Source organism: Triticum aestivum, chromosome 3B (genome assembly GCF_018294505.1).
Source record: "Triticum aestivum cultivar Chinese Spring chromosome 3B, IWGSC CS RefSeq v2.1, whole genome shotgun sequence".
NCBI lineage: Eukaryota > Viridiplantae > Streptophyta > Magnoliopsida > Poales > Poaceae > Triticum > Triticum aestivum.
This window is the reverse complement of record NC_057801.1, coordinates 656,668,529-656,682,480: the sequence shown is the minus strand read 5'-3', so window position 1 is coordinate 656,682,480 and position 13,952 is coordinate 656,668,529. Positions and strand designations below refer to the sequence as shown.

General features: G+C 45.0%; 2 protein-coding genes, 1 non-coding gene and 1 pseudogene across 3 annotated transcripts; all 4 read right to left on the bottom strand.

Moving 5' to 3' along the window:
* Positions 1–209: 209 nt before the first annotated feature.
* TRNAL-UAG (transfer RNA leucine (anticodon UAG)) lies at positions 210–289 on the bottom strand. Its single transcript has one exon. It is a non-coding gene; the product is annotated as a tRNA-Leu (tRNA).
* A 38-nt stretch (positions 290–327) lies between these two features.
* LOC123065974 (ferredoxin, root R-B1-like) lies at positions 328–1,079 on the bottom strand. Its single transcript, XM_044489153.1, has one exon. It carries the CDS (start codon positions 947–949, stop codon positions 485–487), a length of 465 nt encoding a protein of 154 aa, XP_044345088.1. The 5' UTR covers positions 950–1,079; the 3' UTR covers positions 328–484.
* A 4,754-nt stretch (positions 1,080–5,833) lies between these two features.
* On the bottom strand, positions 5,834–7,126 carry LOC123071501 (acidic endochitinase-like; annotated as a pseudogene).
* A 5,292-nt stretch (positions 7,127–12,418) lies between these two features.
* Positions 12,419–13,557, bottom strand: LOC123065973 (acidic endochitinase-like). The gene is made up of 2 exons (XM_044489152.1): positions 13,060–13,557; positions 12,419–12,958 (listed from the first exon to the last, which is right to left on the bottom strand). The coding sequence occupies exons 1-2, from the start codon at positions 13,548–13,550 to the stop codon at positions 12,556–12,558; spliced, it is 894 nt and encodes a 297-aa protein (XP_044345087.1). The 5' UTR covers positions 13,551–13,557; the 3' UTR covers positions 12,419–12,555.
* Between the last annotated feature and the right edge of the window lie 395 nt (positions 13,558–13,952).

Here is a 13,952-nt window from a genome sequence, read left to right as displayed (position 1 = left end):
GTTGTTGCTCAAGATTGTTTTGAAGATAACATGGTGCTTTCATGATTTTTTTTTGGACATTGCTGAGAAGGGATGAGAGTGGTTTCGCGATGACATGATCCGAAAAAGATGAGGGAAGTGTTGGCTGTTGAGCGCAGAGGTAATAAAAGCAGGAGGTGACCCATAGCCGAGCTCGTCAGGGTATTATCCAGGCAAACATCCAAAAAATATGACAGCTGTGGGATTTGAACCCACGCCCTTTCGGACCAGAGCCTAAATCTGGCGCCTTAGACCACTCGGCCAAACTGTCTTAGTGAAATCTATTGTATTTATCTTGTAGTTGTTGAAAAGCTAGCAAAACTGACGATATGCTATTCACTTTGAGCAAACAAATCATACAGCGTTCGAAACGATACTACTCCACTACACAGCACCCTACATGTGCAAGACACCAAACCGTCGGACACGACACGAAAACTCTGGCACGATTTGGTCTAGCTATAAGCTAATGCACCTCCTCTTCCTTGTGGGTGTAGATGACGCAGTCCGCCCGGGGGTAGGCGACGCAGGTGAGCACGTACCCCTCGGCCATCTGCGCGTCGTCGAGGAACGATCCGTCCGACTGGTCCACCTCGCCGGACGCCAGCTTCCCCGCGCACGTCGAGCACGACCCGGCCCGGCACGAGTAGGGCAGCTCCACGCCGGCCTCCTCCGCCGCGTCCAGGATGTAGGCGTCCTCCGCCACCTCCAGCTCCGTCTCCTCGCCGTCGGGCCCGACGAGCTTCACCTTGTGCGTCGCGGCCGCCGTCCTGAACCTCGCCGACAGCCTCACGCCACCCGTCGTGGGTCGCTTCAGAGAGGCGGTGGGACGTGGGGCGGTCCTGATCGGCGCCGGCGCGGCAGCAAACGTCGGGATGCACCTGACGCCGGAGGCCGGGACGCACGCTGTTGCTGCGCCCAGAGTTGCCATGGTTCAAAAAGAAAGCAGAACTTCGCTTGCGAGTACTACCGTGCGATCACAACTTGAGAACGGCAGGGCACACGCACGCGCGCGGTATTAATAGACGGGCGTGGGATGTTGAGCGGCACCAGTAGCAGCCTCGCCAGGAGCGTTAGTGGCTGGTGTCCTTGGGAAATGGCCATTGGTGACGAGTGACGACACGAAGGTGCTAGTGCAATGTAGAAGCATCAGAACATATCCTACTTCATCGAGAGAAAGAAGCAGATCCCAGAGGGGTACAGCCGTACAGGTGTCGAGCTGTCGTGCAGGTGTAGACAGCAAACAATGCTTCGCGTGCTCTCCGTGGGACAGAGGAGTGCGTCTACATTATAACGCGGCCTCGCCCACGCGCCCTCCTAAGTTGGGCTGGCCCCAAGAAGTAGTGCTGTTTCTTTTCTTCAGTTCTCTTTTATATCACATTTTGTTCATTTTTCTATGTTCACACATATTAGTGTACTGTAGGTAAACATATGTTAATATTTTTCATGTAAGTCTAGGAAAAATTATTACTCCCTCCGATCAATATCAATTGTCGATGATTTAGTACAACTTTGTGCTAAATCAGCGACAATTAATATGGGTCGGAGGGAGTAATGTATTTTGGGTAAAATATCCTAATATTTTTCATGTAAGTTAACAAAAACTGTTCATGTATCTTAATAAATATTTATGTAAAGAAAACTGTCACATCAATTTTAAAATCTTCATGCAAATAGAAACTCCACTGGAATTTTTGAAACACGTCCAAGAAACTTAAATAAGCGTTCACAAATTTTTGAATCATAATTGAATTTATTAAATATTTGCACATTATCAGAAAAAAATTTATGTATTTTGAGAAGTGCTCAAGCCTTTTTTCTAAAAAAAATTATGTAAATTAAAATGTGTTTGTGCATTTCAATTTGTTTCATAATTTAAGTGGTATTCATCCATTTAAAAAATCATTCATGTAAGTTTGAAGACTGAGTGTTAAAAAATATTCATGCAATTTTTAAAAAGTAATAATGCAATAATAAAAATTGTTTAAAATTCGAAAATTCTTCATGTAAATTTATAGAAGTATATAATGTTTCAAATATTGTGTTTTTACATAATCTCAAACATCTATAAGAAATAACAGAATCAGTTACATATTTTTATATTTTCTAATACATGGGAAAATATAAAAACAAATTGAAAAAAGGAAATAAAATACAAAAAATGAATATATAATTGTTCCAGATAAACATGATAAATCAATAGAAAAGGAAACCCCTGAAAACAAACAAACAAACAACCCGAACAAAACCGCAGTTACTGGGCCACGACCTATGTTTCGGGCACGAGAGGCGAGCGTGGCTTATATCTCGCAAGTAAAATCCAGGAATATGCGACGCTCTTGGGCAAGCCTCGTGCGTCGTTTCCATGCCAATGTTCTCCCTGGTTTTAGAGGGGGATTTATTCTTTCGATTTTTCGCACGCCATGCCATGTCCGACTTTCATGTCTTATATCCTTTTCGTTTTTTTAATCTTTAACATAGAAAAATTCTATGAACCTTTAAATTCATAAAAATGTTTTAAAATTGACGACCACTTTCTTAATTTTGTGAACATTTTTATAAATCTGCTATTTTTCAAATGTCGCTCGAATTTTAAAAAATCATGCAGGTGATTCTCTATTGCCATATTTTTATCTTCATTTTATACTATTTTAAACTTTCATTTTTTTAAATGTATAAAAAATATTAAAAAAATCACAAATCTGCCATTATTCCGGCCCATTGCCTCGTGTGGTGCATGCCCGAGAATAAATGGGCTAGAGCCCGCAGGGAGTGCACACGCGTGTTACCTCATTGTTCCCCGTTTTGTGTAGGTGTAGGCTTTTAGCTGATTACCCTAGAATTGGATCCCTCCCCATCTGCTCCCAGAATCTTCAACCCCCATTCATTTGACAATCCTAACTAGTTGGAGTCAAATTAGCTATGATTGTCAGATGAATGAGGGTTCAAGATTCTTGGAGAAGATGGGAGGAGTCTGATTCTTGGAGAATTTGCCAAAAGAACTGTCCCCTAATGTCGAACTTTCCGGCGTATAACCTTTGCAGGGACGAAAATGTAGATTGGTCACATTTAACCTTTGAAGTCGAGTCGTATCAGCGATATGTGTGTGGGCTCTCGGGAAAACTCACATGTTGTGGGTTCCGAATATGTCGTGCGATGTGCTATACTCAAGCCATTCGGCTACTATGTGCCAGTGGGCACAAAACAATCAAAAAATCATTTGCAAGCAAATCTTATTTGTTGCTCATTGTGACAAAATGGACAACAATTCACACTGGATTGTGACCCATCGACTAGGCCTACTAGTGTTTTTTTGCTCTCAATTTTTTGTTTAGTTATTTTAGGTTTCGATTAGTTCTTTCCATCTTTTATTCCTCCAGTTTTCCTCTATAGTTTATAGTTTTCCTTTTTCTTATTTGATTTATATTTTTATATTTTGTAAATATATTTTATGTATTCTAAAAATATTCATCATGTATTGAAATTATTCATCATGTTAAATAAAAAAATCATAAGTTTAAACAATTTTCAGGAATGTAAAGAACTTCAAGAATAAAAAATTTACATGAATTTAGAAGGGTATTCTTGAAGTTTAAAAAGTTCACATTTTTTTAATTTATCATGTATTTTTATAAATAGTCATGCATACAATAATTAAAACAATGGGAAAATAATAGAAAAGGTAAAAGGAATAAAAATTAAAAATCTAAAGAAAAAACAGAAGAATAAAAGAACGCGGACAAAGATCAACACGACCAAAGCAAAATTTGACCGAAAAAGTAGTAAACAAATATATAAATGAGCATTATTGGACCGTGTATGTGACCAACCCAAATAACCAGTCTTCGTACGTTACCCGCGCTATACAACACATTTGCTTGGCCACAATACTATTTAATAGATGATACCCCACACGTTATTAAGGGAATGTTCTGCGATATACTTGAATGAAATTTGGTTGTATGGGACATGAATATATTAAAGTAATAATATGAGAAGTAAAGTTAAAACACATATGATGTATTGCGTTTGATTATTATTGCATAGTTATAAAATATCTAATTAAATAAAAATAGCATAATAGAATGGAAACTCTTAGGCATGTTTGCAAGTTAAGGTGGGCTATTGCATGATTGTATGTTGAGATGTGCCTCTTCTCTGTCATGTTACATGCTGAGGTGACATACTTGCATGTTGAAAAAAATAAACTATTGGGAGTTAGCTATTTAGACATGGATGATTTGAAATGCCAATTGTAAAGTTCATATGGAGTTTGTTTACAAAAAATAATGCTGAGAAAGAAATTGTGTTACAGGCCTCGAAAAGGACTTGATCATTTGAGTTCATCCTCTTTGTTGCCTCTTGATGGTTCTGAAACGGCAACTGGTGTTCTAGTGGGGTTAAGATCCTCTGCAGTACTGCACACAGTGCTATAGTGCAGATAACATATGGGGCCAGGTCCACACAACAACAATCGTACTGCACTGTATGCTACAACAGAGGATCCTAACCTGCTCTAGTGTAGTCATATTGTTCATTGACCCGCTATGCCACGGAAGACCGTTGCCGTCACAAATACAGTACTATATACATTGAAGTATTCAATTGGCTGACTGTAGCACAATCATTGTGGAATGGTAGTGTAGTATACGCAAAAGTATAAATAGAAATCTGGGATACACAAAATACAATCTCAAATCATGTCATACAATTCTGCTATCTTATTGTGCTTCTGGATAAGATACAACCTTTACACGGCAACATACGCAGTATTCCCACGTCGGCATGTTAATCTGGATATAAGGAATTTGATTATTATATGGTTATGGAATATTTATTGAATATGAGTAGCATGCATGGTGCATATTAAGGTGTGTCTTTTCCCCTGCATAATGGCATGTTGAAAGAATTAAATTTAATGGAGTATTATCCCTCAAAAATAATAATTTAATGGAGTATCCATGATGGCTGTTGAGTTGGTGTAGTTGCATATTAAGATAATTGAGTTAGTAGGGATAAACTATTTAGATATACTAGACGATGCCCTCGTGTTATTATGGAATTGGGCATATGGTTTCTAAATATTGCATAGAATACTAATTCGGTCCTTATGCTTTAAGCTATGTGAGAAATTTCTGTGCAAGTAAAAACTCTTAACATGAAAATTTATGCACACCACAATTTAAATGCAATGTGATTTAAATTCACTTAGAATGCACTACATGTTGCATGGTAGAGAATTTCCGTGTGTAGGACAAATGCAAGTAGATCAAACTAGTAAATCTAATGGCTCAAGAATTTTAATGATGTGAAAGCACGTATATTGAGATAATTAGAGGTATTTGAAATCATTCTCTTAGGTATATATAGGATATATTTCCTGCAAAAAAAAATGCCAATTGCAAAGTTCATATGGAGTTTGTTTGCAAAAAAAAAAAAAAATCCCCCCCAAAAAAATTGAGTTCCATGCCTTGAAAAGGACTTGAGCACTTGAGTTCATCATCTTTGTTGTCTCTTGATGGTTCTGAAACGGCAACTGGTTTTCTTCTGTAGCCATATTGTTCATTGACCCGCTATGTCCGGGCAAACAGTAGCACATCATTGAAGTATTCAACCAGTTGACTGTAGCACACTCATTCTGGAATAGTAGTGTTAGTGTAGTCAATGCAAAGGCATAATAGAGAGATATGGGATACCAAATACTTCGTGAAAATACTTGTCGGAGAAATAGATGTATCTAAACATATTTCAGTTTTACATACATCCATTTTGATCCATTTCTCCGACAAGTATTTCCGGACGGAGGCAAATTATGTCACACGTACAATCCTGCCATCTTATTGTGTTTCTGATAAGATACAATTTTACAGGGCAACATACTCTACGCAGTATTCGCACGTCGGCATGTTGATCAGACGTGCTCCTGACTGGCGCAGTTAACAATATCAGCTCACACGCTGGACTTCACCTTATCGCTGAACCCCGTCTGCCCATCGAAGAACCTCGACCACAGCATGATCCCGCCGTACTTCGGCGACTTCTGCACCACCGGCAGCACCTCGGACAGCAGGTCGCTCGGCTCCACGAACCCGCTGCCGGCGGCCGCGGGCGCCGCCGGCGGCCGCGGGCGCCGCCGGGAGCCCCAGGAACACCTGCCGCGCCGGTATCGACGCCCACTTCTGCCACGCGCTCGCCAGGTTGCCCGCCCCGCCGGCCTTGGTGTACTGGCACGGCGGGTTGTTGTAGAACTGCACCCACACGTAGTCGAAGAGCCCCGTGCCGAGCGCGCCGCCGAGCCCGCCGAGCATGGCGTCCGGGAACGGGCACTGCGGCGCCGCCGCCAGGTACACCGGCTTGTAGGCACTCCCCTTCCCCGAGTACTTCTTGAGCTCCCGCGCCAGGTCGTCCCAGTGCGCGCTGCCGCCGCTCTCGATGTCGAAGTCGACGCCGTCGAGCACCGCGTCGCCGAGGGGCCTCGACGCCGACGTGCCGCCGAGGTAGTTGTCCCAGAGGTAGTCGGCGACCTGCTTGGCGTCGGCGGCGGACGAGAGGCCGTAGCTGCCGACGCCGCCACCGATGGAGAGTAGGACCTTGATGCCGCGGCTCTGGCAGGACTTGACGTCGGCGCCCACGAAGGTGCACGAGCCGCTGGTCGCCGGGTCGCAGTGGCCGGCCAGGTTCAGCAGCGGCTTCTGGCCCCTGCCGAAGGTGAAGAGGAAGGCCACGTTGACGAACTTGTAGTTGCCGGTGGCGCACGCCTGCGCCAGCGTGCCCTCGTTGCCGTTCTGGCCCCAGTAGATCGCGATGCCCCCGGCGCGCGCTCCGGCGGCCAGCCCGGCCATTGTCACCGCGGTGAGCAGCAGCATTGCCGGAAACAGCTTGCTCGCCATCTTTGCTCTCTTGGAAGCTGGGAATGGAGCTGCTATTGCTGGAGAAGGTTCTTGGTCCATGTATATATAGATAGCCAGTAGAACTCGGCGAGTTGTGCGGAGGCAGCGGCGCCGTAGCTTCGTTGATTCGTTCCACGGCTCACCATTTGTTAGGCTGCTCAACGCCGTCGCAAGTTGACCGGGCATGCACCTCTGGATGAAGATAGGAGAATGAGTGGCGCGGGCATCCGGGGCTTAATTATCGTCGCAATCAGGGCCGTTGGCGATACGAGTATGGTATGATATTCGCGCCTGACGGTGCAAGCTGATCGCTGTCGGCAGTGGTTGACCTTTGACCCGTGTGAGCTGGTCGTCGAGAGCAGCATCCACCAATCTCGCGCCCAATTGCATCCATCTCTCGCGGTGCGATGACCATTCTTCCTGTTCTCCTATGAAGTTTCTTCGGTTCGTTTGAATCGTTCGGTGTGTGAGAGCGCTGTAATACTGCCGCAATGCCGCTGCATCTGCATCTTTCCACAATACGCGCGAGTATGACCAAATTTGCTACGTACTTATCTGCTTGGAAGTTTGACGTTCCAGAGGCGGCTCGCTGATAATACAACGAACAGTGCTCTCCTGTATCACGAGTAAGATGGTGGAACTGAGTGGACACCCATATCATTTCGTCTGAATCGTGTAGATCTCCTTCAGTCCTTGTCAGCTGTGCATTGTGACGCATAAGTGTCTATATTTATCAATTCAATGTGGTGGAACCCAAATGAACCGAAGAAAAACAACTCAATGGCCCTCAAAGTGTCTGCATTATCAATTCAATGCATTCAACCTGTAGTGCATAGTGGACAAGTCCGGGACTGCTCGTTGAACAAAACAACGGCATGTGACTCGCACATCTTCGAACTGCTCCGGAGGGTAGGCCGAAATCCCCCAAACTTTACGGCTAAACACGACGATGAACAACTTTCAGGGATGGCCCTAGCTAGATGACTGATAGAACATTTTAGTAACACCAATGGACTGTGAAATGGACAATATGCCGAATGGATTGGGTGGTTCTGTGTACTCATCCGAATCCCCAACCTGGCAATAACTTTATATTGGATAATGTAAGTGCACCGGCAACTGAATAGTTGGAGGGAAAAGGTTGATATCATAAAGGACATGATTGGAAGTTTTGGGCATTATCTACTATATCTAAATAGCTAGCCCCCACTACAAGGAATTCTTTGCCTTCTCCTTGAGCCACATCACCTAAATTAATTTAGCCATTGGATATGCTAGATCAGTCCACCATAGTCGTCCGAGCTACACTGAAGAACCACTGCATCAAATGCATGCAGTAACTGACGCCAAAAAAACATGCAAAAATAGAAGCAGTAATCGGTTACCATTTATTGTGCCATGCCCAACACTTTATTATGCAGCACATACATTGCCTTGCTGCTTGATTTGTCACGACATTGGTTGCCTTGATGTCGGACTACTTGGTGTAATAATTTAGTCATCCTTACGGTGCCAACTAATATGTGTCTGCAGAAGCAGTTTATTTATGCCCAAAAAAAATATAACAGTTTATTTCCACTGCACTTGATGATGTTTCTTTCTTGATCTCCCCGTTGTGTGCCATAGCGTCCTCTTCTTAACTGGAACAGTTAAGCGTAACTGATGTTTGTTGTGTATAGACGCCTAGTTACAACCGCATCATCATAAATTCATGCATACGGGCATGTGTAATAATTTCCATGACATGACAAGACTTACAGTTATCTATGCTTTTTTCTCAACAATATGGAGTAGTCTCTAGACATTAGTACTTATAATTGATGCCCGGTGAAATATATATTGCAGCTATTACACTTGCAATATCAACAAACTTTTTTCTTTCTTAATTCATCACGTCTCCTAAATTTCTAAAGAATTTCCGCGGCAACGCACGTGGTATCTTCTAGTATATGTATGAACAAGGAACGGCCGCACTGATAATATTTAGTGCCAAAGAGAGCCCCACTGCAATATGTCATTTGGACATGTGATCAATGCACAATACTACTAATTCATAATTAATGTCAGAGTGCTACTCACATGAACTAAAAAGCAGGAATTATAAGAAAATGCATTTTTTAGCAAATAGCTGGATTTATTGACTGAATAGGAACTCTATGATGGACCAAGCATACAAAACAAGCACACGCAATAGAGCCTTTAATGAAACAAATGTTGCAACAAAATACTCCAAAATAGTCGTCGCCTCACGCTCCGCCATCCGCATCTCAATATTCCTTAAAGTCTCGTATGGAGAGAATGTGAGAAATTGATTCTACATTAGATGGAATAACTTTCTCAAGTGTTTTCATGATCCACATGATACCTTATCTCAAGAGGTGCGAACCTAGTTCTGCTAAAGGCATTATGCCATGGGACTCACCCTTTGCAAGGTATAGTACTTTCATCGTTGGATTGCCAAGGAAGATGGCTAAAAGCACGAAAGGATGTGACCCGGGGGGACCATCGACCAAAACAAACTCAGTGCCACCATAAGATGGACACCACAATCACCAAGTAGAGTGAAAGCGTTTGAAGACAATGTTGGGAGTAATGAGCACGAGACCAAACACTACATAATAAAAATTATTTAGTAAGAACAAGGAAGGGCCACACTGATAATATTTAGTGCTAAAGGGAGCCCCACTGGAATATGTCATTTGGACACGTGATCAACGCACAATACTAATTCATAATCAATTTCAGAGTGCTACTTGCATGAAAAGAGATTTGGTAGTAAGAGTAAACATAGAAAATAAAATAAAGTTCGGAGCTTCACGTGCAGTTGTTCAGGAAAATTGGAAGAAACTAATAAGATTATAAAGAAGGTAGGAGTTATAAGAAAAGACATTTTTTAGCAAATAGCTGGGTTTATTGATTGAATAGGAATCTATGATTGACCAAGAATACAAAACATGCACAAAGCGATAGAGCCTTTGATGAAACAAATACTCCAAAATCTTCGTCGCCCCATGCTCCGCCATCTGCATCTCATATTCCTTCAGCTCTCATGTGAAGATATTGTAAGAAATTGATTCAAAATTGAATGGAATGATTTTCTCAAGGGTTTTGATGGTCCACATGAATCCCTTACCTCAAGAGGTGCGAAACTAATTCTGCTAAAGGCATTAAGCCATGGGACTCACCCTTTGCAAGGTATAGTGCTTTCATCGTTGGATTGCCAAGGAAGATGGCTCAAAGCACGAAAGGATGAGACTGGAGAACCACCGACCAACACAAAATCGACTCCACCATAAGATGGACACCGCGACTGAGGAGTAGATTGCAACGTTGTAAGACAATCCACCGAGCTGGGAGTTGTTGATCCATGAGACCAAACACCACATACTCCCGATATCAAACACATCAGCCACACACCTAAAGAGAAAGTGGAAGACTTTTATTGCGGCGGTGCTGCATCCAGCCAGGTTGTGTTTTGTCCAAGGGACGGGCTAGACTGGTTATGGGTATCCCCAACCAGCTGGGTAGGGATAGCCTTTTTTTTGTTTGGTTGGGTGGATAAGATTAGCCCTTAGGCCAACTCTAGCCGATCCCCTATCTGGCTATAGAGGAGTAAAATTTTGGTTTTGCTTCTTTGTGTCGCACCTAGCCAAACTCTTCTCAAGGGTTTTGATGGTCCACATGAATCCCTTACCTCAAGAGGTGCGAAACTAATTCTGCTAAAGGCATTAAGCCATGGGACTCACCCTTTGCAAGGTATAGTGCTCTCATCGTTGGATTGCCAAGGAAGATGGCTCAAAGCACGAAAGGACGAGACTGGAGAACCACCGACCAACACAAAATCGACTCCACCATAAGATGGACACCGCGACTGAGGAGTAGATTGCAACGTTGTGAGACAATCCACCGGGCTGGGAGTTGTTGATCCATGAGACCAAACACCACATACTCCCGATATCAAACACATCAGCCACACACCTAAAGAGAAAGTGGAAGACTTTTATTGTGGCGGTGCTGCATCCAGCCAGGTTGTGTTTTGTCCAAGGGACGGGCTAGACTGGTTATGGGTATCCCCAACCAGCTGGGTAGGGATAGCCTTTTTTTTGTTAGGTTGGGTGGGTAAGATTAGCCCTTAGGCCAACTCTAGCCGATCCCCTATCTAGCTATAGAGGAGTAAAATTTTGGTTTTGCTTCTTTGTGTCGCACCTAGCCAAACTCCTAAAACCTATAACGGAGGACAACTTTTACTTCCCCGCTGAAAATCCCCTCCAAGCCGCCTAAATATACTCAGCGTTTGCTCAGCCGAGTAAAAGTTGCCCACCTCTATCTGCCGCCCTCGCGACTCCACGATTCTCGCCGTTGCCACTCCCATGTGTCGCCTCGCCACCGATGACTAGCCCAATCGCCAGAATGGATTGCCAAGACGCTTTTGCCACCTCACCGGCCACCGCCGCTGGCTTGTTGCCGCCAGAAAACCACCCCGCACCACCGTCTTCGTTGAAAAAAATGTTGGGGATGAAAAAGCTCCACCGGCCACAAGCACCGACTCCAACTGTTGGGTCATTCATTTTGTTGTCGTAGTGTGGAGATGAACACAACCGATTTTTTAGCGTCTTTGGAGTCCTCGGCTATGATGGGCTATATAGTCTCAGTTATGATTCAATTTGGGATCATTCGGAGGCGGCCGAAGAAGAGGAGGTGGCTGACGGAGACGAAGTTGAGGAGGTGGCCGGAGCAAGCACGAGGTCGTCAAGGTCAGAAACTCACAACTATAATCTTGTCGAGGATGTTGCTCTATGCTATGCTTGGATGAACATCTTAATGGATGCAACGATTGGACCAAGGCTATGTTTTGGAAGAGAATTGCGGACTACTACAACAACTCTGTGGAGGTGACATCAATTTGAAACTCGTGATGATATATATGCTTGTCAACGGTTATGTTATGCATGTTTTAAATTGAATGTTTTATGGTATATATATTGTAAAGTGTTTGAAGTTCATGCAACTAGGACACAAAACATATGCAGTTTTTTTACCCCACTAAGTTCAAGGGATCGGCTAGGTGCACCTATAAACAGAAAATTGTTTTGCCCGCGACGTGGGAGTAGGGGTGGTTAGCGCCGATCGACAGTTTTTCACGATTGGGGATAACCTGTTTTTTGTGGAATATTCAAAGCATCTAACTGCCCCTGTCCCTCCTCGCCATTGAACCAAACGGGTGGCAACCACTGTAAAAATGGCTATCCCTATCCCGGGGAGGGATAGCCCTGCATCCAACCAAACACAATCTTAAAGTAGTATTTACAATAAAGATGAAAGTGTGTGCATCAATCGATAGAGGGGCCAACGAGTTTTCTCTTTTTGCAAAAAGGAAGAAAGAAAGAAGAGCCAGCCATAATAGTTTAGGAGAGAACATAAAACAACAACTTGCAAACTATTGCGTGATTTTTATTGTGTTGAAATACTGATACACACCGCTACCATCTAGTGCCAACTACACTGGGCTCTCCAGTAACAATTCCGAGACATCAACAAAGAATATGAACATAAAAAAATACAACCACAAACATGAAAAGGGCAAACAACATAGTACACAAATGCCCACATGCAACATCGCCGGGATGAACATATATAGCCACGAGAATCACACGTCACTCTTGATGGCGGAGCTGTAGCCCGTGCGGTCGTCATAGAACTTGGACCACAACATGACACCACCGTACTTTGGAGAACCCTTGATGAGTGGCAACACACGCGAAGTGAGCTCGCTGGCAGGGATGAACCCCGTGCCCGCCGCGTCCTTGGAGGCCGGAAGCCCCAGGAAGATCTTCCCCGCCGGCACCGACTCCCACTTCTTCCACGCGTCCATGAATGCCTTACGCCCCGCACTGAACTGACATTCCTCGTTATTGTAGAACTGCACCCAAACAAAGTCGAACAGCCCCGTGCTGATCGCACCGCCATCCCACTCGTCGGGGAATGGGCACTGCGGCGCCGCGCTCAGGAGCACCGTCTTGCCGCCGTTTTTGCCCAGGTCCTTGAGGTCCCTGTGTTCATGGCGCCAATATACATGAGCACGCACACATCGATACACGACGACAAGACTAGTTCGGACGGCGCGCGGGTTGAGCTAGTTGCTCCAGCTTACCTGGCGAGGTTGTTCCAGAACTTGGCGCTGCCGAGCTCGATGTCGAAGTCGATGCCGTCGAGCGCGACGTTGCCGAGGGGACCGGACGACGACGCGCCATCCAGGTAGTTATTCCAAAGGTACATGGCAACCTGCCGGGCGTCTCCAGGGGACGAGAGGCCGTAGCTCCCGTCGCCACCGCCGATGGAGAGCAGGACTTTCACGCCGCGTCGCTGACACGCTTTGATGTCCTTGCTCTGGGCTCTGCAGCCACCTGACGAAGGGTCACAGTGGCTGGCAAGGTTCAGCTCCGGGGTCTGGCCCTTGCCGAACTTGGGGAGGAAAGCGAGGATGACGAACTCGTAGTTCCCGGACGCGCACGTCTCGGCCAGCGACGCCTCGCCGTCGTTCTGGCCCCAGTACACGGCGATGCTGCCGGCGTGGCACGTGGCGAGGAGCGCCACGAAGAGGGTTGCAGTGAGCTGGAAGGGAGTGAGCGCTCGGCTTGCCATGGCTGGGTTCAAGGGCGTGCCTAGATGGTACAGGAACCAGTGGAGACTGGTGAGATAGCGAGGAGCTAGCTCTGTATCTTGAGTTGTGATGGCTATTGCGTATGGTGTCTGGGTTTTATAGTGGCCTTGATGGAGCGTCATGGATATTTTATAGTGGCTTCCGTGCCGTCGCACGTCCGCTCCTGCCATGTCTCAATTTACCGAGAGTGGCCGCGGTTAAGTAAAGCTGATATGCAGAAACATTTCGTTGCGGCCGATATGTTTCGATGCTTATATTAATTTACTTGGGAGTGTTCATCAAAGAGTAGTGAATGAGAGCGCGCCCAAGTCACAAACGCTCCACCGTACTCAACTGAAACTCAACAATGCGTGCGACAAAAACTGCGGCATCTCCTCTATTTT

What these genes read in the sequence shown, in the direction of transcription:
- LOC123065974 (XM_044489153.1), bottom strand. Translation starts at nt 949, where the DNA reads ATGGCAACTCTGGGCGCAGCAACAGCGTGCGTCCCGGCCTCCGGCGTC.
- LOC123065973 (XM_044489152.1), bottom strand. Translation starts at nt 13,550, where the DNA reads ATGGCAAGCCGAGCGCTCACTCCCTTCCAGCTCACTGCAACCCTCTTC. An exon ending in TTCTGGAACAACCTCGCCAG is followed by an intron (nt 12,959 to 13,059) that starts GTAAGCTGGAGC and finishes CCATGAACACAG; the next exon opens with GGACCTCAAGGACCTGGGCA.